Genomic DNA, 24309 nt, shown 5'->3' with positions numbered 1-24309 from the left:
CACACACAACCCGGGCCCACCCATCACACGTGACGCCATCCCAACCGTCCGATCGGAAGATATTCACACGGCCCCAGATCGACGGCCATCAAACCCCCTTTCCTTTTATCAAATATCAGCCGTCCGATCCCGTGGACCTATTACCCCATTCATTGGACGGTCCGTACCGCCTTCTTCCGAGCTAAGTTATATATATATGAATATTTCAGATATAAAAGTTGGTTTGATTTTCTTGATTTTCTCGTGAGCGGCGGCGATGGAAGCGACGATTGCTGGAGTTCGAGTTCAATCGCCTTCGCTCACTCTGCTCAGACGAAATTTGGATGGGGAAGGGTTCAAATTTGCGTCTGGCGCGGCGGCGATGAGGATCAAAGCTTCCCCTTTTGGATTTCCCCTCAGAAGAAATGGATTACGCGCGAATTGTTCTTTGGCTGAGCCGATCCGGGGCGAGAGTGCCCAGAAAAAGATCGGAGTTTTGATCGAAGTTGAAGGGTTAGTTTCTGTTTCTTCTGTTTCTTGGAGGCTTGCTGGCGCTGAGAGTTTGCTTCAGAACTGCAATTAAGTAGAATTAGTGGATTTTTCTAGTGGGTTTGTGATTTAAGATGCGGGTCATAGTAAGAAATGCTAGTAGAAACTCCCGTTGTTTCTTGTTCCGGTCACATGAAGTGTGTGCCTTGAATTTTTGGTTGCCGGATTTCGTTGTGGAGAATTGAAATTTGCAAATTGTAGTTATTGTTAATTTCTGTGATGGTAGAGTTTTTTCTTTCGGCCTCGCCACTCTAAAGTTATCCCCTTTCTTATTTCTAGATTCTTTGATTAATTTCCGTTCGTTTATCCATTATTATCTTGGGTTTCATTGAACCTTATACCTGTCTTGTTCTTTGAATTGCTATTAAACTAGTATAGCCAAATGTCCATGTCCTGTAAGTTGTTATATGTGATTGAAATTACTTTTTTCCCCACAGCGCAAACGTCCACCATTCTTGATTTTGCCATTTTTCTCAATTTAAGATGAATTTTGCCTCAACATGCCTCAACGTGCCTTGATTTTGCCATTATTTAGGCAGAAGCCTGTCGATGCAGATGATTTATTGTTCTACATATTCTGATCTATTGTTTTGATTTTTAATTCTCTTACTTTCGTCTTGTGTATATTGATAAGAAATCCTCTTCTCTTTCTTCAGAGTTCTTGTAGACGTTTATCGCTTTGGTAACCGCCAAGCTTTCAATGTAGGTGAGTTTTACTTTACAATGTCAGGAACTAACGTTCCGAAGAAAATTTATATTCCGTATGTATATTTGTTGATTGTACCTCTAAAGAAAGATGAGACATCTTTACTTAAAGGAGCAATGCTGTAATTTTAACAGCTAGGCTTTTCATAAGTGAATTTGTATTTTGCTCCTTAGTTCTGAGTCATTCTTGGTATGCTGTTCTTTTGTTTTTCTGATAGCCTTTCAAAGACTTGGGCTTGATTGTGCGAATTGGACAGAACCAATTTACTTGGATCTCACAAGGTCAATCATAACATTCTTTGTATATTTAGTTTAATGATCATTTAAATGCTCCTGTTTTTTATATCCTTTTTGTTTCCTGGACTAGCATTTGCCGTCACAGATGATGTTGACAATAGAATGATGGTGCCTTGTCATTCGTCTGCACCAGGTTGATGATTATAGTGTCAAAGTTATCATCATCATCATCATCATCATTATTAACTTTCATCCTCATTGACGATGGAAAGTTTGTCTCATCATCGGCCCTCATCACTAACACCTGTTAACCTCTCCTAGATGATGAGAGCGGCAGACAAAAGTGTCAACACCATTCTCATTGTCTGAGGCCTAAGGTTAGGATGACACTGATGATGAAATCATCATCATTCCTTGTGTTCCGTAGATGATGATCACAATTGCAGGATTTTGGAGAGTGGTCTCATTGTCATCGTCTGCAAACTTTATTCTTGAGTGCTTGTATTATTCTTCAACAGGAAAGCAGCTGGAGATGAGGAAATGATGCTTGTATTATTCTTCAACAGGGTATCTTCTAATTTTTTATTTCCTTCTTCTCAGTAGTAAGCCATAGCGTACGTAGTGGCAATTAACAACAAGATTTGGCCTTTCATATCCAAAATCTTAATCCGTTTTTTAATGATTGATAGTACAATATTATTCTGGAACAGGATAAATTTATGGAAAATGATTTTGTTCTTTCCGTCTGCCACCTTGGCCCCTGGATGTTGATAAACAATTGAACTTGCCATTACATATGGCGTTGTTGTTAGAATATAAGAGAAAGACAATTTGCAAAAATTCTGCCATCATAATTTATTTTACCTTTTGAGCTCAGCCCAAAGACAACACCGATCAGTGAATACAATGGTCCGTGGCCAATTATAAAAATAGATCTCCAAGGCCACCTAGCTGAATGAGCAAAACCATGGTTATGGTTCAGATGGGTTCTTGCTCCATCTATGTTGGAGTGATGAGATGTAATTGATTCTTGCTCACACTAGGGTAAAATTGATATGCATCCCTATTAGTATAATTATGCATTTTAGTTGTCCTTTTATGGAAAATATATTTGTATTTAGCATTTATTCGTAAATTTTTACTGATTTTTTGTTGACATGTTCCAGATCGGGTGGCCAACATCATTGGCCACGAATGAGAAGAATTCATTTGTGAAACGGATTATTCAGGAAAAGGTAATCACAAACTCTTCTTGGAGTTTTCATTTTTCTTTTTATTTTTTTAATCAACGGCTTGTGTTATATGGTTTTGATCTCCCGCAATAAATCCCAATGTTGATTTCTGGCACCTTTGCTTCCATGGTCTCATTGCTTTCTGTATCTCACACTGTCAAAGGTATAAAGTTGAAAAGAACTTGAAAAAATAGCCACTGCTAATGGCAATATTTCTTTCATGCCAAACATTGCAGCTCCCCTGCTACATTTCATTTAGTGGAAAGACATTCACATTCATATTTATGTTGCAGTTTTACTGGAAACATAGAGCAGCCCTTATTTTGATGCTCCGTTTGGGACCACTTTAGCTCTTGTGTTTGCGAATCATTCTTAATTTGTTCTAATAGCCGCCAATTTTTGATAAACTATTAATTACACGCTCTGCCTATTTGCAGCACAATGCAGTGGACTCCTTTCTTGTCTCTGGGAATTTACCTCTGAGGCCTGGAGTTGAGAAGTGAGCCCATTCTACATTTTAGGATGCATGTCTTGCAACAAATTTTTCATGAATAAAGTAGCCATCAGTTTAATTTATCAAACAACAAATTTCTCATTCTTTGGGTCTTTTGTACAGTTTGGAAATGTTGACATGCGTGTTCATCTATAAACCCTTTTTGTTCGGATTTCTAATACAAAATGTTTCAAATTTGGTAGCAATCATCAATCTCCTCTGGTTTTGCTGATTGATGATTTAACTTGACGTTGTATTGATGTCCCAAGTTGAAACTGACTCGTAAATGTTGTCATGATTTGTAAACCGAAATCGAGCTAGAATTCTGAATATGAATGTCTTCAAGAATTTCACATAGGAACAATATACACCGAAGAGCACACTCAAGAACATCGTCCAGAAAGATTGAGAGAACAACATGGGGAGGAAGACAGTAGAGGAACGAAATCCAATGGATCAATTCTTTCGGCTCTGGATCTTAGAGCATCTCTCTGACTTCAGCTGGAAACAGTGGCTTCAATTCATGAAAACAATTTGTTGATTCTTGTGGTCTTCCGCTCCTGCCAAAATGACTTTTAACTTTTATCATGCCAGTTATGTAGCACAAGTGTAATGGCACTTCCTTCTCTTGTTCCGATGATAAGTCCGAGGAGGGACCTTATCATAATTATTTTTAGACCTATTTCTGACTCGTTTGATAACCAGAAATATATTTTTTCTGAGAACCCGCTGAGGGGTGAACAACCTTGAATCCCACAAAATGTCTTGAGTGGCTGGATATTTTTGGTCTCGAGTTCTGTTCTCAATTGGTTGGTCTACTTTTCATGTTTGTTTCTTCTTTTGTTTGTTTAGATATTTATATATGCACCATGGTCTTATTTCATGTTTTCAACTTGTTGGCATTTTAAAGGTAATTTGCTAGGGGTTCCGGACTTCTTATTGCCTACTGTATAAGAATTACCTTGACCTTAACGTTTCTGACCTTAGGGCTAATGGTTCTAGGTAGCCAATCTCAGTTCAGTGCATTACTAAAGAACTACTTGTACTGTTTTTGATTATGTGAACTCATTTGCATGCCAATGTTTTTATCTGGACATAACAGTACTAAACTCCATGATATTTTTTTTGCCATAACCTGAGTCGTGCCAAACCTATATGCATCAGTAGAATTCACAGGGAGGATGGGCCTAGATTGACAAGCATGAGACCATTGTTTTTACATAAGATAACAAACAAGGAAAAAGGCAGGTGGACCACCGGTTTCCGGGTGGTCTGCCCTACTTTATTCCAAAAAAAAAAAACAAGGAAAAAGGATTTCAAACTGAATAAAGAATACACCAATAGAAAGATTTGATAAAGAGACCAGCAAACGTCAATTCTGTGACTGAGTAACAAGTGTGTTGTAAGGGATGTAAATATGTCTCAAATCTAGTAACCTAAAGCTATGAGAGAATGCTTAAAGTTGGAATCTGGATATTATGGCAGAAGCTCACAGTTATATCAAATTTTGAGTCTGATCGGGTTGATAACCGATAAACAACATTAGTCTGTACATCTGTTTCTCCTTGAAGTTAATAAGTTCGTTCTGGTCTTGGTCTCTAGGCCTCTGAGCTACATTATAATTGTTTGTTGTATAGTAACATTTATCATTATGTAAGAATGTTAACCCATCATCGTTAGTTCTTACATTCATTCCTTTTATTCCTGGATCACAGACAGTGATGTTTATTTGATATCAATCGAACAATCCACCGCTTAAAACATGGATTCAGAGTCTCGGAAATCTTCAATTTTATAATGGTTAAGGTCAGCTTCATCGTTCGTCTTATATTTTACTCCTTGCAGTTTTATCGACGATGCACTCAACGTGGACATTCCTGTAATCATGCTCACTGCCTACAGTAGAAGTGGAGACAAGTTATCCAGGTTTGCCAGGGTCTATTTTTCCGTTAGAACTGGATGATTTCTTGTTGCAACACCCCGAGTCTTCTGTCTACAGTTGGATTTTAGCTTTTAGGCAACAAAATTTTCTAGTTATTTGCTTTTTCGTCAACCAGATAATAAGTACAGTGGCTTTAAACTCGCAGGACATGGATAACCGCAACGGGTTATCTTGATGGCATTTGTTAGATTACTAATGTTTCGCGTTCTTCATGATGAAATAACATCTTTGTGTTTCGCGTTTGATCATATAGATCGTGTGTAATATCAGGATGCCCTTCTTATTATCTGTAACATTAATGTTTGAATTAGGTTTCTTGAAGAAAAGCTTGGATTAGACCGTGTATCAAAAATAAAAATACTTGGAAAGAAAGCTGTAGGGGAGAGTTTATATGGCCAACTTGTCCTGGGAAAAGGAGCAACCTCATCCTTGGATGACCAGCTGCTAAAGGAGGCTCAAAAAGCAGGTCTGCCATTAAATAAAGGTTCTCAAAATCTAGTCTGGGTTTCCTATTGCTGGTAATTTTAATATGGTATCTTTCTGTTGCTTCCAAAAGTTTCTAAGGAGAAACAGAGAGTAGCAGAGGAGGTGGCATCAGCGCTCAAGCTCAGTATTGATATTGACACCACTCCACCAGAGAGGTGACACTATCATTTCTTGATTTTTTGTCTTTAGAATTGCACCATACTTTCGTTTTATTTTCTGAAAATGTCTCTATGCCCTTAAAATTGTAGAAATTGCATCAATTATCCGTAATTATGTTTTCCATGTCCTTTCTCATCAGCTTCCTGCCACTTTTGTTGTATGATATTCTATGATATCTCTCTACTAGAGGAGATAGAGAGGAAACGTGAGAAAGATGGAAGGTTGAAGAGGGAGAGAGAGAGAGAGAGAGAGAGAGGTAGATGGCAGATCAAATAGTGATAAAATCAAACTCTGCTATATCAGACTCATTTAACACCAGAGGGTCCTTAAGTTTGTATAGGGATAGGAAACGCCCAGGCGAATTCCAGAGAAATCTCTATTTTGTAACTTTTATTCGTGTGGGTTTCCACATCCAAACGAGTATTAATGCTCAGATTATATACCAAGATCAAATTAATTGGTTGTGTCGCAAATCCAAGTGGATTCTTCGTGCTGGATGTATGATGGTGAATCTTTTGTGGAAAATATTGATATGTTGGGAAAAATCTCAGTAGTCTCAGTAAACAACTTATGTGAACCAGAGCTTGATACGTTCCAGCCATTGTTGGGGGGGGCAGGGGGATATGTGTCCCTGTTCACTTGTGCATTTGCCCGGTCCTGAACCGCATCCAATGAAGGCGGACAGGCTTAGGGGATGCGTCACATATGGGCATAATGATAACTAATACATTGTTAACACATTTTGACTGATGGGACTCATTAATATAGTATAAGCTATTATAATTTCAGCTTGGGATGTGTACCATACATCTTCTGCCCGTTGCCATGGGATGGTATCTGGGGCAGGATGTTGTATGAGGTATCACGCCCCATCACAGATGCGTTGGAACCGGTTGGGACTGAATGCACAATGTGTTCCATTCCATCCTGGAACTCCAATGCCAAACTTTCCTATTGTATTTGAATGATTATTAAAGGAAGCACTTATTTTCTAAATCGTGGCCTCAAGTTGTTGTGTAAGTTGCTCATTATAGAGGGGGAAGATCCCTAACTTTTTTAACTCCGTGGTTTACTTTGAGGAAGTTGAATGAACTTAGATGATCACTGAAATCTAAAATTTTACTAATGTTGTCATTCCATAGTGAACCTGGTTCATACATGTGACACAGCTTCGACCAGATAGTGGCTGCGCTTCGTGCTGGAGCTGAATATGCTGGTCTTCCAGTATCTGACTGCGTCCTCATTGCCGGCAGCCAGTCAGCAGTTCTTGGTGCTGAGAGGATAGGGATGCCATGCGTAGTCATCCGGAACAGGTATTTCCCCTACTTCCCTGATTCTTTGTTAGGATCCCTAATCTCTATCGGGGGTATTTTGGTATGATCCCCATAGTATCTGGGGAATTTTTGTCGTTTCAGCCCAGTAGGGGCATTTTCTCATTACATATAATTCCCTTATAATAGGGAAATCATCCATTTAGGATGGCAGCCAAGAAGTAAACTGAAATTGTGTTGGCTCCTGTATCTCTCTATCCTCCAGCGATATTCTTCTTCCTGTCTACCTCTCTCTGCTGATGATCTTTCTGGTACTCTTCTCCTCCCTCACTGAAACCTTTCAGGCCTGAGTTCCAGTTCTCCTACTCTATTCCCATCTTCCCCAATAAGAACTCTATAGTTCTCATCATATTTCCGTCATTTTGGCTTTAGCTGTCCCTTGAGGAAGGCATACGAGAGTTGTTGAATTGTCTAGAGATCTTCCTGGACGGGGTTCAGGGGCCAATTCAGGGCTGTATCCATTGTTACTGCTATCTTTTTTCTAATATTCTCTCCCTTTCCAACCCCAATTGAAACCTATTCAAAGATGTAATCTGTTAGGACTCCCAAACTTTATCAGGGGTGTTTCTGTCATTTTTGTTCTACAGTAATTTCCCCTAAAATACATATACCTGGGAGATCCTCCCGGAAAGGGACCAGTTGACCAAGATTCATCAGTCAAATGCCATTTTCTTTCTCTGAAACAATTGATCGGAAGACCAATAGACATATTTAGGCAGTCTGATCTTCAGGGAAAGATTATGACCATCTTGGAAGTTTGGATGCAGCTAGTGTTTATTTAATCTGGAAGCGGAAAGATTTTTTGCCAAGTTTCATTTGCACTAACTTTACTTAAATTTGGTACATTCCTTTTTCATTTTATTCAAATTTGTTTCATTTATAACATCAGAGCTTTTTCTATGAACGAAATCATATATACATTAACGTTCGCAATGGGTGGAATTGGTTTTGTAACAAATATAAATTGGTGGAGGAAAAATAAATATTGCTAGGTTTTCGGTAGTAAAAATAGTTTTGCCGCCATCTTTAATTTTTAAGTTCCTCAAAGCCTAAAAAGGATAGTTTATGCCTGTGGTTGAAATTCCAATTTGTAAATTGAACTGTCAACGTTTTATTTTGTAGATGTGGTATATGTAATTGTAGAATATTTATTTAAAAGCATTTGTAAATTGAATGTGAAATCATTTATAAACTCTTATGTAGACTTCCAACTTTATGTATGGAAGTATGGAACCTGAGAACCTTCCTTATTTGTCTGCCCATTTGTCGCAGCCTCACTTCAAGGGCAGAGTTCCGGTCAGCCAATGCTGTGATGGATGGTTTTGGAGGTGCTGACCTCACAATTTCAAAGCTCTGCCAAAAGAGGTGGTCCTAAACCCTGCTCACCTCTCTCTCTTTCCCTCTCCTGCTCTTGCCCTTGCTCTCTCTCTCTCTTGTTCTTTCTCTTGCTCTTGCTCTTGCACTCTCTGTTCGTTTCTCTCTTGCTCTCTCTGTATCTCTTATTTCTCCATGTTCCTTCTTCGGCGTTGCCTCCTGCTGCCTCACCATTATGTGCATCGTTGAGAAAATAAAATGGTGGGTAGTCAGCATGGACCAAGTTGGCGCTTCCCCTCTTATTCCCTCCGTTTTCATCCTCTCCGGAGGATAACCTTTTTAGAGGCCTTTGAGGGTTGATATGTCTCTTACTTTGATTCTCTGCCATTCATTGAGGTTAGTGTTGAGGTTCACAAATCTGAATGATAGTATTGGTTCTAGGATCCTCTGTCCCATAGAGCCAGATAATTGCATTTTCCAACCATTAATTCATGATTTATTATTTTGTGTTTTGTTGCCGAAGGGGGAGAGTAAAATAAATGTGATTTCACTCCTTGAAACTGCAATATATCTTTATGGGAATTTGTATAGAAAGATGCATACATAATGCATGTGATCATACCATTTCAAGATGAAGACATTGAATATTATTTAATATATGAAGTGGTAATTCTTGGGTTTGAGAATGTCATAAGTATCCTTGGTATCGACCCTAACTATTATGGTGTAGAATTCTTTGATCAAACCCGGGAATTTTCAGTTTACACTCTCCCGCTGCACTTGAAAGAGGTACGACATTCTACTTTCGACTGTGCCAGGCAACAAGGTTTCCCTGACATAATTGCAGAATCCCAGAAATGTCTAACATGTTGATAGAGGAGACCTCTTCCTGGGGCATGTTTAAGGTAATCAAAATTTAGAAGACCATGAGCCAATGGATTTCCCTCAGATCATGCATAATTGACCAAGTCTCCCCGCTGGGTTTGCGATGTCGAGGAGAGTAACCAATAGGTAGATGAGACTTTGGACCACCCATTTGTTAACAACAACCGGACTGGAGATATGGTATGGTACCCCAAAATTTGTTCTTCGTATGTTATGTCGGCAGTATCCCTTGTATTGAGGAGCATATCATCGACCTAAACAACAAGTATGACACTGCCGGGTGGACTTTGCTTATGGAAGACTATAGGATCTACCTTGCTCATGCCTAGGTGCAAGGATAAGTTGGCTGAATTTAGCAAACAAGGAATATCCCAGCTGACGCAAGCTGGTATGCAGATGTTTTGCATTCCAAGCTTGGAATATTAGTCAATGGAAGACTCTTGTGACCCCTTTGGTAAGTAGGTCAGGCATCTGCTGGGCTGACTGAATGTATTTCATTTGAATCACTTTGGCATTGATCTTCTCTCAAATAATGTGCACGTCTATCTCGACATACTTGGTTCTACCGTATTTGACTAGGTTTTGAGCACTATAGATAGCCGATTTAGTGCCTGAATACTATACTGTGGGACTTTCTAATATTGTGAAGCCCTGTAGAATACCTCTGATCGATAGAACTTCACAAATTCCCTTAGCCTATGCTTTAGCACTAGGTCGTGATACCACCTTTTGGTTTTTGCTTCAACAGGTAATTGGACTACTTCTCAGAAATGTACAATATCTAACGTATGAATTGACGATCCAAGGTGGATCCACCATAGTACGCGTCAGTATAAGCGCCAAGCATTAGTTGTCCAAGCTACCAAAACACCATACCATGTCTAGCAGGTACCTTTCGAATAAGGCTCACCAGTACTTAAAATGCACAGCAGATGAGGTTCTGTGGGATGATACATAAACTGACTTAAAACTCCCAGTGAAATCCAATATCCAATCTGGAATGTTGAAGAATTATAAATTTACCGATTAAAATTTGACATCCGCCACAATTGACTAGGGCAGCTTCTAGTATATACTTTCTTTGAGAATCAAACTTGTTTCACACAATCCCCAGAAAATAACATAGCAATCCATGGAAGGGCAGCTGCCTAGCCATTCACAGTTATATTTACAGCCATTACTAAGTTGATGTCCCATGTGTTTCATAGTCTGGGAGAAGTTCCCAAATATGTGCTGAGCGATTGTTTTGATCCAAATAGTACCTTCTTCAGCCTACACATTTGACCCTAACATCTGGATTGATAATATTCATGAGGAAGATCCATATAGATCTCCTCATATAGATCCCCGTGGAGATATGCATTTTTCATATTATACTAATACAGTTTTCAATTCAAGTTGGCCACCACTACAATCAAGACACATAGTGTATTCAACTTTGCCTATAAAGCAAATGTTTTACCAATGTCAATCCCATATGACTGAGGATAACCTGCATTGCCAATCTAGCTTTACACCTTGAACATACCATCTACTTTGTATTTGCTGGTTTATGCCCACCTGTGTTCTACCAACCTTTTTCATGGCGGTAAGGTAGCACCATTCTTGATTAATGCATTCATCCCCTTATCTATAGCTTATTTCTAATGTGGGTTCCTCGTGGCCTCTTACACTCTCTCTGGGGTAGGAATTGCATCAGTTCCAGTAGAAAATGCTTCCTATTAATGGGAGAAATGTGAATATTTAGGGGAGATATCATGTATAATGGGAATTGATTACACTTTCTTTTCCCTTTTCTTAAGGCTATCAGCCAACCCTGGTTGGTGTGTGTCTTGTTATTTCTGTCTCAGTTTGCAACAATGGCATTCCAAGGTCATTCTCTGCTTCCTTAGTAGAGTTATAACTTGCATTTGGCTGATCAAATATTCAGTTACCTTTTTGGTCATCTACACTTGATTGTCAACCAACTCTATTTTGACTCCCCTTTATTAAAAGTATCTGTATCTGGTGTATCACCAGATACTTCATAATATTTTTCCAACTCATATAACATAACAGCTATGGAAATAATTATTTTCTTGCATGCCAGGTGGTAACACTAATACCCTTTTGAAGTTGATGTACAACTAACAAATGCACTTAAGACATTTTGAGCTGATTTTTTCACCTAGAATTATGGATATGGATGAAGATTGTACATCCAAAAACTCTAAGCTTCACACATGTTCTCAATTTAACAAAAGGATCAAATTGAGCCATAAGATGTAGTGGAATGTGATACCCTAAAATTTTAGATGGTAGACAATTGATTAGATGTGTGGCCATCAATAAGGCTTCTCTCTAGCAAAATTTGTGTTTGGTTCTAGGGCTTCAATTTGGATAAAAAATCAAAATGATTTGCAGTGAAAGACTTTAATAAATTGTTATAGCATCAGCAAATCATGAAATAAATCACTTATGCATCAATCGCATCTATGATCTTCAATCTTTGAACGAAACCTGTGGATCTGCCCATGAAAGTAGTCTTTTTAGAAGAATATATGTGATCTTTTGCATGCCAAATCTCCTACTTCACCTTGACGAGCCTCATTCACCTTTTGTTGTCCTCATTATGCCGCCCAATCACATAGAGAATGGAGAGGAGATGACAAAGACAAGAGAAGAAGAGGAAAGTCCTTGAACAATTCTAGTTAATGGGAATTTGGTTTAGGGCTTTCCCCGTGTATACTAAATGGGTGTTTTTTAGAAAAAAGTTTCAATATTTAAGTACATTTTTCAACATCTAAAAGACCAATTTTATGTAACCTTCTAAGCTCATGTATCCGTCTAGTTAATGGCTCCAATAGCCGTATAACCTTTATTGATCTTCCAAATTAATTATATATATCATCATAGAGGCTAATTAATCATAGACCAATTTAACCCAATTAATAAGTAGAGCCTCCAACTTGTCAAGTTCCACATCGCGATCAAAATACAAAAGAGGGTATATCGACTCATTCTTGAAACCATTTTGTCAATAAATAATCAGGCATGTCAATCACCAAATCTTAGTCATTCACTAGAGTTGGTACTGATCATTCAAAAATCATTAGAAAATTCTACTTTGATATGTCAATAACTTGATGAACGACTTCATCATATCATCTGTCTTGAGCTATATCTTCTTATACTGAGGGCGGACAATCCAATCTTGACTACTTAATCATCTTTATGAACTTCTTAATGTACCTAAACTAAGACTGATTACAATCTAAGGATTAGAAATTCGTAGATCATAGTCAAAATATAATTGTATATCCACAAGGTGTCTTTTGTGTGTCAAGACTAAGGAACACTTACACAATAGTGATATAAATTAATCTACTTGACAATTTCAAATAATACCACTTAGGGCTTCGTATGGGTTAATTCTATGAACACTTTCAAGTAAAGAGCATCTACTATCTATCATTAGTGTCTCCACACAAATGGCTTTGGGACCTGTAATACCCATCATATGAGTATAATTATATTGTGTTATTTTTTCTGGATACTTTGATATATTTTTTGAATATCTTTTGAGAATCAATATTTATAACATATGCTTAAAGACTAGTGATCTGTGTATTACGATCTCACCATAATTCACTAAACATGATCATGTATTAGTAGACTTCATTATAAGCATCACATGTGCACTATAATGAATATGTTTTATTAATAAACAAAGAACAAGATATGGAATATATGGTTAGCTTATGAGCCACATATATTTCCATCAATTTTTAATGTCCCTAATGAATAGGCAGATTTTGGTTATCTCAACAGTATGTCCATATTCTATTCTACACATTGTTTTGTTGTAGTGGATTAACACATTACAACTAATGGACAATGTTATGTTCTAAAAGTATGTTCGTAAGAAATAATATTTGGCATTATCTGATCTGAATTTCTTTACCACTACATTATGTTGTGCCTTCACCAGAGTAATAAAATATTTAATCATTTCAACTACCCCAGTCTTGTGTCTTAGAAGATATACTCATGCTCGGCAAGTATAATCATCAAGTATGAAGAACCATTGAGGATCATTTAATAATGGTACCCTACAAGGTATTGATACATCACAATGCACAATGTTTAAATGACTAATACTTAAGATCCCGGCTCCAAAAATGTTGATGCTTGTGCCGTGAGCCCTTAATGCCTCTTCCTAAACTTTGACCCTTTATTTTGCTAGGATCAGGCTTCATTATCTACATGAAAAGGATTAGAAAATGATCAATACTTCAAAACACTTACTTCAACAAGGTGTAATAAGTAGACAAGAGATTAAAAGAGGGTAAACACTTCAAAACATTTACTTCAACTAGGTGTAACAACCAGGATCCTAAAGATCCTTATTATATGCTGCAATCCAATGTTAGAGCATGTCCATAGTGATGTAAAGAGCGAGAGGAGAGTAAAATGATATTTATATATGGGGCATGATAAAAAATCTCATTTTTTCCATATTTTCTGTCCTTGCAAGTCGTTGCTCCTTTCACATTGGTTGCATTTCAAATTCAAAGGCTCCTTAATTTGATTTAAATTCCCCTATTCAAAATGGAAGTAAGAGGTTATTGCGGAAGAATCCAGGGCATGGCCAACACCCCTCAAGGTACTCCTTTGAACCATGGAACTTTGAGCATTTAAATAACAAATAACATACTTTGGGGCTCAACTATGTGAAGGATTTGAGTTTGAATAATAAGAGGTTTTGAAAGCCGAATCAAAGGAGCTCAAGCATCATAGTTCGGTGGAAAACTTTGTGGTTTGCGTATGACAGAAATTCACCAATTTTTTTGCCTTGTTGTATCCTTGTTACAAACCTTATGTCCATGTGTTCTTCTTTGGGGATCAAGATGTACATTCACACACTCTTGGATAGGGCTCATCCTCATCTTAGAATATATTCCCTCAAATGGTATTAAGGACTTAACTAAGCTATCTAAAGGAATAACAAGGACAAACAAGAGTCCTAGATAGGTAAACCATATCTCGATAGTTAAATAATCTAAATAACCCCATCTCTCAGACCTTAGCCGCTTTGATGGGGACTGTCTAGCACAGAAGGCCGGACTCATCTAGCTCGTGGAGCGTGGGCTGAAGGAAAAACCTAGCCTTCAAGTATTCAGTCTAGTCAACGTGTCCTTGAAGGTTTATGTTATCTTCGTCGTGTTTACATTGCGTCTTTCTATTTTGAAGGCCATGTATGTGGGCCTACGTGTCCGTATGTATCAGCCTCGTTTCCGTCTAGAGGACCCCTTTATTGCCTCGATAACATGCATATTTAGTACTTTAATATGATTATATTTTCATGCCTATTTGCATTAAATCACTTATATCTGCATGTTATCAAGCTTAAAATGATCAAATCTATTTTTAGAATGATTTTAGAATTTTCTACATTTTGGTATTTTTTGGGAATTTTCAAACAATATATTCTAAAAGAATATAATTTTGAAACGGAATATGATTTTGCTGGAATTTTCCGACATTAAATTTGAAAAGATATGATTTTTCTAAGTTGAAATATATATATTTATATATAATGTTTGGGCTTTTATTTTAATTCATATGATTTTTAATATATTTTTAGCCCTTTAATTTGCGCCGCCACGTCTCACCTTTCAATTCGTCAAACGGCGACAAATAAGAGCGATCGTTGATGATTGGTGACAGCCAATCATTAACTTAGTTTATGATTTTTGACATAGGGTGACCTATGTCACATCGGATGACACATCGGATTTTTGAGTTTTTCTTGCGCAGGGTGACCTGGCCCAATCAGAAAAAAGGGACAAGTTTTTTTGCAATAAATGTTGCGTGGACCGAGGAGCAAAAGGATAAGAAAACACTTTTTCTCCTTTCTCTTTTGATTCTAACAAAGGGTGATGTGGGCGCACGATGAGGCGCCACGTGTAATCGTGGCCCGCGTGTGTACACGTGGTGCACTCGTATTCTCTGCTGAAGAAATAAATAAGAGAGAAAAAAGGAGAGGCAATGTGGCGTGCACCAACGCGCCGCCACGTCAGCCTCAAGAAAGAATCTTTCTTTCTCCTTTTTTTATTATTCCCCCTTCCTTTTTTGTCCTTTTAGGTACGCGTGGCCTTTGAAAAGCGCGCACATGGAAGGCAAGGAAATGCAGAATTTCAAGCGATGTGATCGTTTAACGGAAATGGAAATGAGGACGCATCAGTGACGTTGATGAGGAGAGAGAAGAAAATCAAGGGGTAGGAGTGGCTCAACTTCAAATGGCCATAACTTTTGATCGACAACTCCGATTGAGCTAAAATTTTCAGCATTGCTTCGTCTTCCCCTCACCTTTTCATCCATACCCTCTGATGTATAAATAGAGCCCAGGATCATTATGAAATTCATCTTGAAATTGCTTTCTACTTGCGTGGGCTGATTGAAAGATAGTGAGTTTTCAGATCCATCAAGTGTGCTCTTGGTGTCCTGGGTGTGTGGGGAGAAGCATTTGAGAAAAGGGGGAGCTTACCAGCACTCATAAATCACCCTGATCCTGGCGGAACGTACGGATCTAAGGTAAGTGTTTTCGCCTTACATTGTTTCTTTTCCCGATATCATAGTTAGCTTAATTAGGGTTTTTCATCATCTTCTCACTCACATTTTATTTCTTTATATCCTCTTATCTCATCTCTCTGTCCGCTCCATCACACCGTTCTACATTCTACTACTACCATCGTTCACATACTCGACCACCATCGTATCCTTCACATTATCTAACTCAACCCTATATCGCTTCGCATAATTCACGTTCACTTACTCTTTTCTTTACTAAGAAAGTTAACATATAACTTACTCGAGATCACTAGCTCGCACACTCTACTCTCATCTTCATCTCTTTTCACGTTGATAATCACTATAGTGAGAAAATTAAATCCATAATAATTGTTCCTTGTGGAGACGATGCCTACTCATCACTAACTAAATATTATTAAGTACCATTAAATATATTTTTATTGAATAATATTAATTACCAACAACGAATTAAAACCCCTAAATTTGGGTTTATCATGCCTCTTTCCCCTTCCCTTAGATAGAGGCCCATATGGCATCCCTATTTTAAACAACGGGGGGAGGGGTACACCTTGTTAGTTATAGAGAAAAAAAGGAATAAAAAGTATGTTTTATTTAAATTTTTTTGTTATTGTTATATTTTCTTATTAATGAAACTGCCATTGCGAATATGGTCTCTTAAAGGAAATCTAATCCACAGCCACCGTCTTCGTGTGTTTCGCACCACAGCCACAGCCGCCACCGCCACGTCGCGCTGTGTTCCTCAGTGCTGCCACCACCCACACTTTGCTTGGTGCTCTAGCCCCTTATCTCCCCCGCACAACTCAAGCCGTCGTGGCACCACTGAGGCGGCCGCCTGCGCCCTGCTCCGGCTATTGTCCCTCGCCCTTCACCGCCTCCTCCCTGTGCAGCCTCGCCTGTGCCCATCGCGCACATGCACAGATCACACGCCCGTGCCAACCACGCTCACCCGCGCCTACCACTACGCCCTCTGCCCACCCAACATCGTGATCGACGCTCGCTCGCACCCACCGCTGCAGGCCGCGCACGTCGCGACATCCCCGCACTCACCGCGCATCCACACCCACCACGCACATGTGCCCATTGTCATTGCCCATGCCCATCGTGTACCCTCCGCCGCCGCATGCCGCCGTTCAAACCGCTGCCTCCGCGGTTGACTGCCATTGCTGCAGCCGCCAACGCCCGGCAGCCCAGAGCACGATTGCCGCCACTGTCGTTGTCTGTTGTGCCTCCTCCACCACTTTCGCTGCCATCACGTCACCCATTGCATGCTGCCGTTGTCACTGATGTCGCGCGTGCCTGTGTAGGGACACCACCCCTCTCACCGTTCAAGCCGCTACGCCACCACCCGTTAGGGAAGCCACGCTCTGCCTTTAGGCCGCCACCACGCCGCCACAGCACCATGCTGCACCATCGACTCTTTGGTCATCACACTGCCACCCCACATATCACCATTCATGCCTTTGTTTGCGCCACTGCCGCTGGCAATTTCTGGATCCAAGTCTGTGAAAGCCAAGGGAGCGCCCAAGTCGCAACTGCACGCGTGATCTTGCACCTGGCCAATCTGATGCAGCACGCGCCAAGACTGCCTTTATATCATTTACAAGCCCTCTACTCACCATCACTTCTTTCTCATGACACTGCCGACACAGACGGATTCACACCAGACTCATGTCGCTATTAACCAAACGATTGGGCCCGACCTCGTTGGTACGCTTGCAGTTACCCTTTGAACATTCCTTTATTTATTTCAGTACCCCAGAGTGTCTCCACCACCGGTTTTAGGATAGGTATATATAGGATTAACGTTCTGAGGGGTTGAATTTCTATTGGTACATCCTTGGTCGAACTCGTTGAGGATGTGCACACTAGCGGTAGTAGTTGTGCTTACACCTTCGGTTTTCGACCTGACGTCCAGGTCATTGGGAGCCTAGTGGCGAACCAAGAACCCACTTACTGTGATTTACTCGACGCTGGTGTCTTTCGACGCATGAGCATCGATTCCCACTAACATTTCATTCGCCCAGTTGTCTTGGAACAGACAACCGATCCCATCATTTCGTACCCTGTCACACTTTAACTATCACTATGTCATGACTTCCAAATTCTGAATTTTTTAATTCAAAGAAACTTGTATTGGAGTATGTAACACAATAAATAAAAGACTGGGAATTAGTAGTTGGGATCATCTTTTTTACTATTCTGAACTGGAAACTATTATAGTAAGATAGTTTTTTTATTTATTCATGTAATATGTTGGAAGAACCTGGGGACATTTGTGTACTGTAAACATGCAAATGAAGTTTCATTAACTCTATAACATTGAGCTTCATTTACAGTTGGAATCCACAATGTATGCATCTTTTCATACCAAAAGCAATACTCATCTGTAACCTCAGACACCATAAATTCAATTCCCTGAAGTCAATTACCTAATCTCATATGGAAGTCAAAATCTCATATGGAAGTCAATTAGCTAATCATGCATTGAAAAGAATTTTTCAATGATTTTTGCCCTCTCAAGAGGAATGAAACCTTTTTCTCATCATATTAGAGCTCGCATTGTAACATGAGGGGTGATAGAATGTCATTTTTACCTTCATAGTTGGTTCGTATACTTTCCAGATAAGATTCCAATTGACACGTTATATCTCATGCTCAAACTTTAATATTATGTAGTTCTCCTTGAATTGGGCCTTTAATAAAGCTTATTCTTTCATGCACAAAAGTTGACAAATAATATCAAACAAAGAGAGGTGGATGTTGGTTTAAAGTCTGAGGGAACACTCACAAAATAATAAGCCGAACTTTGGAGCAACTCATTTTCCTCTCTTTCTCGGCCAGCAATTTTTTTGTGCTTCTCAAACATTGCCATCCGTTGCACTAAGTGCATCAAGTGATAAAGGAAAAACCATCCTTTGATCTTACTCGAGCAGTGAATGACTTAAATCTCAAGTCATTAATCAGAAAATCTTTATTAAAAAATCAGAATAACTTGGATCTCAAAAGCATTCTCATTAAATAATCATTGTTTGATGCAAGATCCATAACCTCAAGGTCTTAGATGACACAATTAAAACAAATACAGAGAGATGAAATCCATTAGAACAATATATTGAGACAAGGTTAGAACTTAAGGCTGACAAAATTACGAAGGCCTAGTCAGTTCCCATCTCATGCTGAAGCTCCAAAATTTGTATGTTTAGAGAACCGTGACTGTAAAGTTCCTATCACATCCATAGAGCCATCTACATTTATGCAGATGTACAGAGAACGGTGAACAAATGAAAGTTTATATATTTCTTGGTATACGTATGGGGAGAGATATGTAATATAAACAGGTATGAAGAAAAAGTGTACAGAGAGTGTTTCACTGTGTCTTGGCAAGGGTCCTCTTCAGGCCACGGAGGATCTTCCCAAACCAGATGATGTTCATAACCGCAAGAACAGAGGGAACAGCGAAGACAATGATAAATGCAAAACTGTCCATTTGCTTCACCTGTAGACATCAGAGCAATTCAAAATTGGGATTGAAACAGAGAATTAAAAAGGTAAATAGAAAGACATCAAAGTAAAAAATCACCTGATCATAGTGACTGTAGAGGTGATAAAAGAGGAACATGAACAGCAGCAACCTGGCACCCTGCACAAGCGGCATCCAGCCATCCATCATTGTCGATCATCATCCTAATATAGAATTTTATGGTGGAAATGCCATGGTATCAAAGATGCATTATTCTAGTTTATGGAACCCCTTGAGATCATAAACGCACACAACCAACGTGTTGTGCCAGATCGATAGAGAGTATGAGTTAGAAATAAGTTTTCAGGTAGAGATAGATGTCGCGTCAGAGCTAGAGGTCAAGGTAAAGATAGAGACAAAGATGGAGATGGAAATGGATATATATACAGAGAGAGAGATGGAGATACAAATAGAGATGCATGTCTAGATATAGATACTGATACATGCAGATACAGCAACAAATAGAGGTAGAGGTAGAGGTAGAGGTAAAGGTAGAGGTAGAGGTAGAGGTAGAGGTAAAGGTAAAGGTAGAGGTAGAGGTAAAGGTAGAGGTAGAGGTAGAGGTAGAGGTAGAGGTAGAGGTAGAGGTAGAGGTAGAGGTAGAGGTAGAGGTAGAGGTAGAGGTAGAGGTAGATATAGAGATAGAGATAGAGATAGAGATAGTACTATAGGTTGCTATGACAATCATGTCCTTAGAGATAGAGATAGAACTAGAGGTCGCTAAAACAATCAGGTCCATAGAGATAGAGATAGTACTAGAGGTTGCTATAAAAATCATGTCCATAGAGATAGATATGGATAGGCAAATAGACGGTCAAATTAAGGTATAAATAAAGACTCACCAGCCAGGTGAGGAATATTGCAATTCCATTGACAATGTACAGCTTTGATCGCTTCAATCCAGAAACATCAAGAAACCTTCAAACCATGGAGCAGGTAGGGGGAATGAAAAGAGTATCCTCGGATGACAAATATAAAGCCAAAAACAGCAGTAATGAGTATTTTACCATCTAAGGTTAATGCCCGGGGTGGTCGTCTCGGAGATGAGGCACAAGAACGTGTAGAGTTGACCTTCCCCAGAAGTTATGGCATAAGATATTGCGAAAACAGAGAGCAGGTGGTGGGTGATCTGTTAACCATAACAATCCAGATAACCCTTTAAAAATGCAGAAAATGATATTTGAATATTTCTTAACAAATCTCACGAATGAAAAAGTATTTAGTAAGTCAGTTAATGAAAATAGGATGAGTGCGAAAAGAAGGAAGGATTATGGTCTAAGCACTTACAAATTCCATGCCTCCAAGAGATGGATACAGCCATATGATCATCGCAAGGTCAGATATGAAATAGCCAACTGAAACCTGTCATCAAGTTCTCACGCGATCAGAACTGGAGACATGCCATGCATACTCTTTTTGTTAGAAATAGCCCATTTTGTGGTTCTTCAAACATCAAAAAACCAATCTAACGAAAGGAAGACGCAGCCAATCATAGAAGTATCATGCAATGTCAATTATAAGGTGTGCGGGTTCTAGGGGTTAAAGATTGAAGATTTACAGTATTCGCCTAAGAGTAAAGAATTTAGGATTAAGGATCTTGGGGTATGATTTAAATTCCAAGTATTGAGCTTCAGCGTTAGGGTTTACAGTTTAGGTTTTAGGGCCAAGTGTTTATTATTTGGCATTTCGAGTTATGGATTAGTATTTAGAGTTTTTGGAACAGGGTGTAGAGTTTAGTCTTGGGGGGTTAGGATTCTCGATGGAAAGCCTTAATTTAGCATCATTATAAAACACTTGCAGATAACTAACCTGTCTCATGTCCAATTGATCCACGGCTAGAAGAAGAGTCATTTCAACTTCAATGATATCCCAGCAGAAAAAATTACAAAAAACACATGTCTGATGATTCCATTAGAATTACTTGGAAATAACTTTACCCCAAGAGCGAAAACAGAGAGAGTGGAGCTCCTGAATACAACAAATCCATTAGCAGAATTATCCGCAAAGAGATCCGAGAAGAAGACAAGGTACAGAGAAATTATTGTGATGTAGATTGCATGAACGCTGGACATTCCTCTGTAAAATATTCAAGAAGTCAGCAAAGACATGGTGTCAGAATAAAGAACCCATTAGAAATAAAATAAATAAAAATAAAACCTGTTGCTCCATTCCATTCGTTGAACTTTAGTGAGAGAGCCATAGCCATGGATGTAATGCGAGCTGAACCAGTGAGTTGCATCGTATGCCTAGAAATTGCGTATTAAGGATTTTATCAGGTGAAGAAGAAAATTACTGTGCAGAAAACAAGAAAATTACATGGTGCAAAAGGTAGGCATTAGGTACACACAGAAAGTGTTATCTCATGTAGTAAAACACTAGTCTTTCTGCTGGAGTTTCAACAGTCCTCTCAAAAGTGCTGGTTAGGGTTGGACACTCGCGAATTCATCATCTTCATCCTTATTTTAACAAGACGAATGATGAGATGATGACAAGGCGATGAGGAGACGATCTGAAAAAGATAATCATGAGACAAAACTGGATGACGAGACAAACTTGTCATCGTCATAGTGATTATTATCCATTTTTTGTACAAAATGAATGATGAGATAAGGATGAGATGATGACGAGACTATGACAAATTTTTTCATCAGATGATCCGGACATTTGAAGACGAATTTATCATCAGATGATCATCTTGGATGCCGAACCCTAATGCTGGCACAGAAAAATGAAAACTTCTGGTCAAGGGTTTCATTAATATTAGGACTATGAAAAGAAAAGTTTTCCTATTTGATTCAGCAGATCAGTAAAAATAAAATTTCATGGCGAAGAGGTCGTACTATGAATTAGATTGCAACAAAATTGTAATATGGAAAAGAGGGTACCATCTTGCACATAAAAACGCCAGCAAGAACAGAAACAAATGGCACAAATGGTTCGACTAGCAGATAATCCTTCGCAAGAACCTCAGCCTTATAACTATACGACTTGATTGCCAAAGTTGAGAACTCAGAGGCCTGCATCATTGTGTCTCTCCTGAACCAATATCCATTTTTTCCAAAAATGAAAAGTCAGATGGATTAGTTTTATAAACATTAACTGAAAACTTTAATGATACTACCAAAACAAATATAGTATCACAATCTATTCTTTTTTCAAGCCATTGAAATTTGAAACCATGAACGATGAAAATTTCCAGGGCATAAGTCGAGTATTCAGAGGCCTGCAGAACTGTCTACCTCCTGGACCAATTACAACTTAATCACGGCCAAGCAAAATAAGAAAAATTGCTTTTATAATTATGCTAACAAAAACTAAAAAGAAATTATAATAAAAGCAATATAAAAACATCATCGTCCGCCCATTTTTGCAAATCATTCAACAGATAATCATAATAAGACGACGTATATTCCGTATTCTCTCCATAAGAACTCAATAGACATTAAATCAAATTCAAGACCCCCATAGAAAAACAGATTTTCAAAACGTTCAGGTTAATGGAGTACAAGTGCACTTTTAAAAAAATTCACGCCGACCCTTTTAAAAAGATCAAATCTAGGAAAAATAACAGCAGAAGAACATTTAAAACGAATCGGCCAACGATTTCTCAATCGGCAGCACGAAAATGACAGAAAAAAGCATCGAAACTTCAAACGATGGTAAAAGGAAAGATGAAACTAAGATGATAATCACCAGGAAGATGCCATGTTCTTGAGATAGATCGTGAATGACCCAGCTAGTCTTTCGGCTCGTCAAACGAGAAGTAATCGCGGCAGACCCATTTCTCCTTCTTCCGCCCTTATAAATTAGCCATAAAACCCAACAACCAACAATCAATGATTTTCCTCGGGCGATTCTAGGAGCTACGAAGCTGACAACTCGATCACGAAAGCGTGCAAGTATAGATACATAGATAGATTGAAAAATAGAGAAAGAGAGAGAGATTGGAGGAGAGAGAGATTGAAAAAGGAAAGGAAAGGCGAGCACGCTTTCCCAACGAAGAACAGATTGAGATGGGATGGTGGAAGAATTTGGAAGAAGAGATGTGAGCCGCAGATCGAGGAGGGAAGAAAACGATGGGAGGAGAAATATACAAGCCAGGAAGAACAAAAAACCAGAATAAAACAATTTTCAATAATGGGAAAAGGAAACAAATAAATGGGGGAAATTTAAAACAAATGGAAAATATGAAAAAAGGAAAGCAAGGATAAAGAGGGAAAAACGAAAGATGAAAAATTAAGATTCATTAGAGAAAATAAAAAAAGCAAAAAATAAAAATTCCAGAATGAAAAAAATAAAAAAATGAAAAGAAAAAAACGATGCTGAAAGAAGAAAGTAACCAAAAATAAAACAGGAAAGTAAAGATGAAAAAATAAAATTTGAGAAAAAACAGAAGACATTAAAAAAGAAAACAGAAAGACAAAATAATCAAAACAAATAATTTTTAAATTTTACACAATTAAAAAAGAAATCACAAATCGAAAATAATAGAAAGCAAATTGGTAAAGAAAAAAATATCGATGAGAACATAAAAAGATAAAAGAGTGAAAAAGCGGGAAAATAAAAAAAAAGGAAAAGGCAATAATAAAGGTGAAAAAACAAAAAATTGAATTATTTGAAACGGAAAAAAAGTAAAAAGAAGCTAGTAGGAATGAAAAGCCCTCAATTTTTTCGCCTTCATTGTAATTTTTCCAGTCAATCTTTTGCAGAATTAATTAAATATATGCATAAAAATACATATAATTTCCGTAATAACAGCTTACACCCATATTTAATATGATATTGAGTTCGTCATATGGTTGAAAATCTAATTTAGATTCTTCTATTCATTTGTAGTTTTTCCTGTCAATCTTTTGCAGAATTAATTAAACATATGCAAAAAA

At 38.4% G+C, this 24309-nt stretch overlaps 2 protein-coding genes across 3 annotated transcripts; one reads left to right on the top strand and one right to left on the bottom strand.

The window, feature by feature from the left end:
* Positions 1-220: 220 nt before the first annotated feature.
* LOC144707500 (Haloacid dehalogenase-like hydrolase (HAD) superfamily protein) lies at positions 221-8807 on the top strand. Of its 2 annotated transcripts, XM_078580633.1 has the most exons (11): positions 222-492; positions 1185-1234; positions 1452-1515; positions 1989-2037; positions 2637-2705; positions 3140-3201; positions 5041-5121; positions 5449-5603; positions 5694-5778; positions 6952-7095; positions 8386-8807. In XM_078580633.1, exons 1-11 carry the CDS (start codon positions 257-259, stop codon positions 8486-8488), a joined length of 1098 nt encoding a protein of 365 aa, XP_078436759.1. In that variant the 5' UTR covers positions 222-256; the 3' UTR covers positions 8489-8807. The 2 variants fall into 2 exon arrangements, with proteins under 2 accessions (XP_078436760.1, XP_078436759.1); XM_078580634.1 differs by lacking the exon at positions 8386-8807 and having other exon boundaries at positions 221-492; positions 6925-7029.
* A 10373-nt stretch (positions 8808-19180) lies between these two features.
* Positions 19181-23512, bottom strand: LOC144707766 (uncharacterized). Its single transcript, XM_078581007.1, has 9 exons — positions 23120-23512; positions 22312-22462; positions 21584-21672; positions 21364-21502; positions 20714-20788; positions 20434-20555; positions 20269-20344; positions 19487-19546; positions 19181-19402 (listed from the first exon to the last, which is right to left on the bottom strand). The coding sequence occupies exons 1-9, from the start codon at positions 23131-23133 to the stop codon at positions 19274-19276; spliced, it is 855 nt and encodes a 284-aa protein (XP_078437133.1). The 5' UTR covers positions 23134-23512; the 3' UTR covers positions 19181-19273.
* Positions 23513-24309: the final 797 nt, after the last annotated feature.

This window comes from Wolffia australiana, chromosome 9 (assembly GCF_029677425.1).
Source record: "Wolffia australiana isolate 7733 chromosome 9, ASM2967742v1".
In the NCBI taxonomy this organism is placed as follows: Eukaryota; Viridiplantae; Streptophyta; class Magnoliopsida; order Alismatales; family Araceae; genus Wolffia; species Wolffia australiana.
The sequence above is the reverse complement of the archived record's forward strand: the minus strand, read 5'-3'. Positions and strand labels throughout refer to the sequence as shown.

Excerpts from the sequence above, each read along its gene's own strand:
- LOC144707500 (XM_078580633.1), top strand. The coding sequence starts at position 257 with ATGGAAGCGACGATTGCTGGAGTTCGAGTTCAATCGCCTTCGCTCACT. Across the intron at positions 2,038-2,636 it reads TTGTATTATTCTTCAACAGG|ATCGGGTGGCCAACATCATT; the intron begins GTATCTTCTAAT and ends GACATGTTCCAG. Across the intron at positions 2,706-3,139 it reads AACGGATTATTCAGGAAAAG|CACAATGCAGTGGACTCCTT; the intron begins GTAATCACAAAC and ends GCCTATTTGCAG.
- LOC144707766 (XM_078581007.1), bottom strand. Across the intron at positions 21,673-22,311 it reads GCGTTTTTATGTGCAAGATG|GCATACGATGCAACTCACTG; the intron begins GTACCCTCTTTT and ends CGCAATTTCTAG. Across the intron at positions 20,345-20,433 it reads CCGGGCATTAACCTTAGATG|GTTTCTTGATGTTTCTGGAT; the intron begins GTAAAATACTCA and ends CATGGTTTGAAG.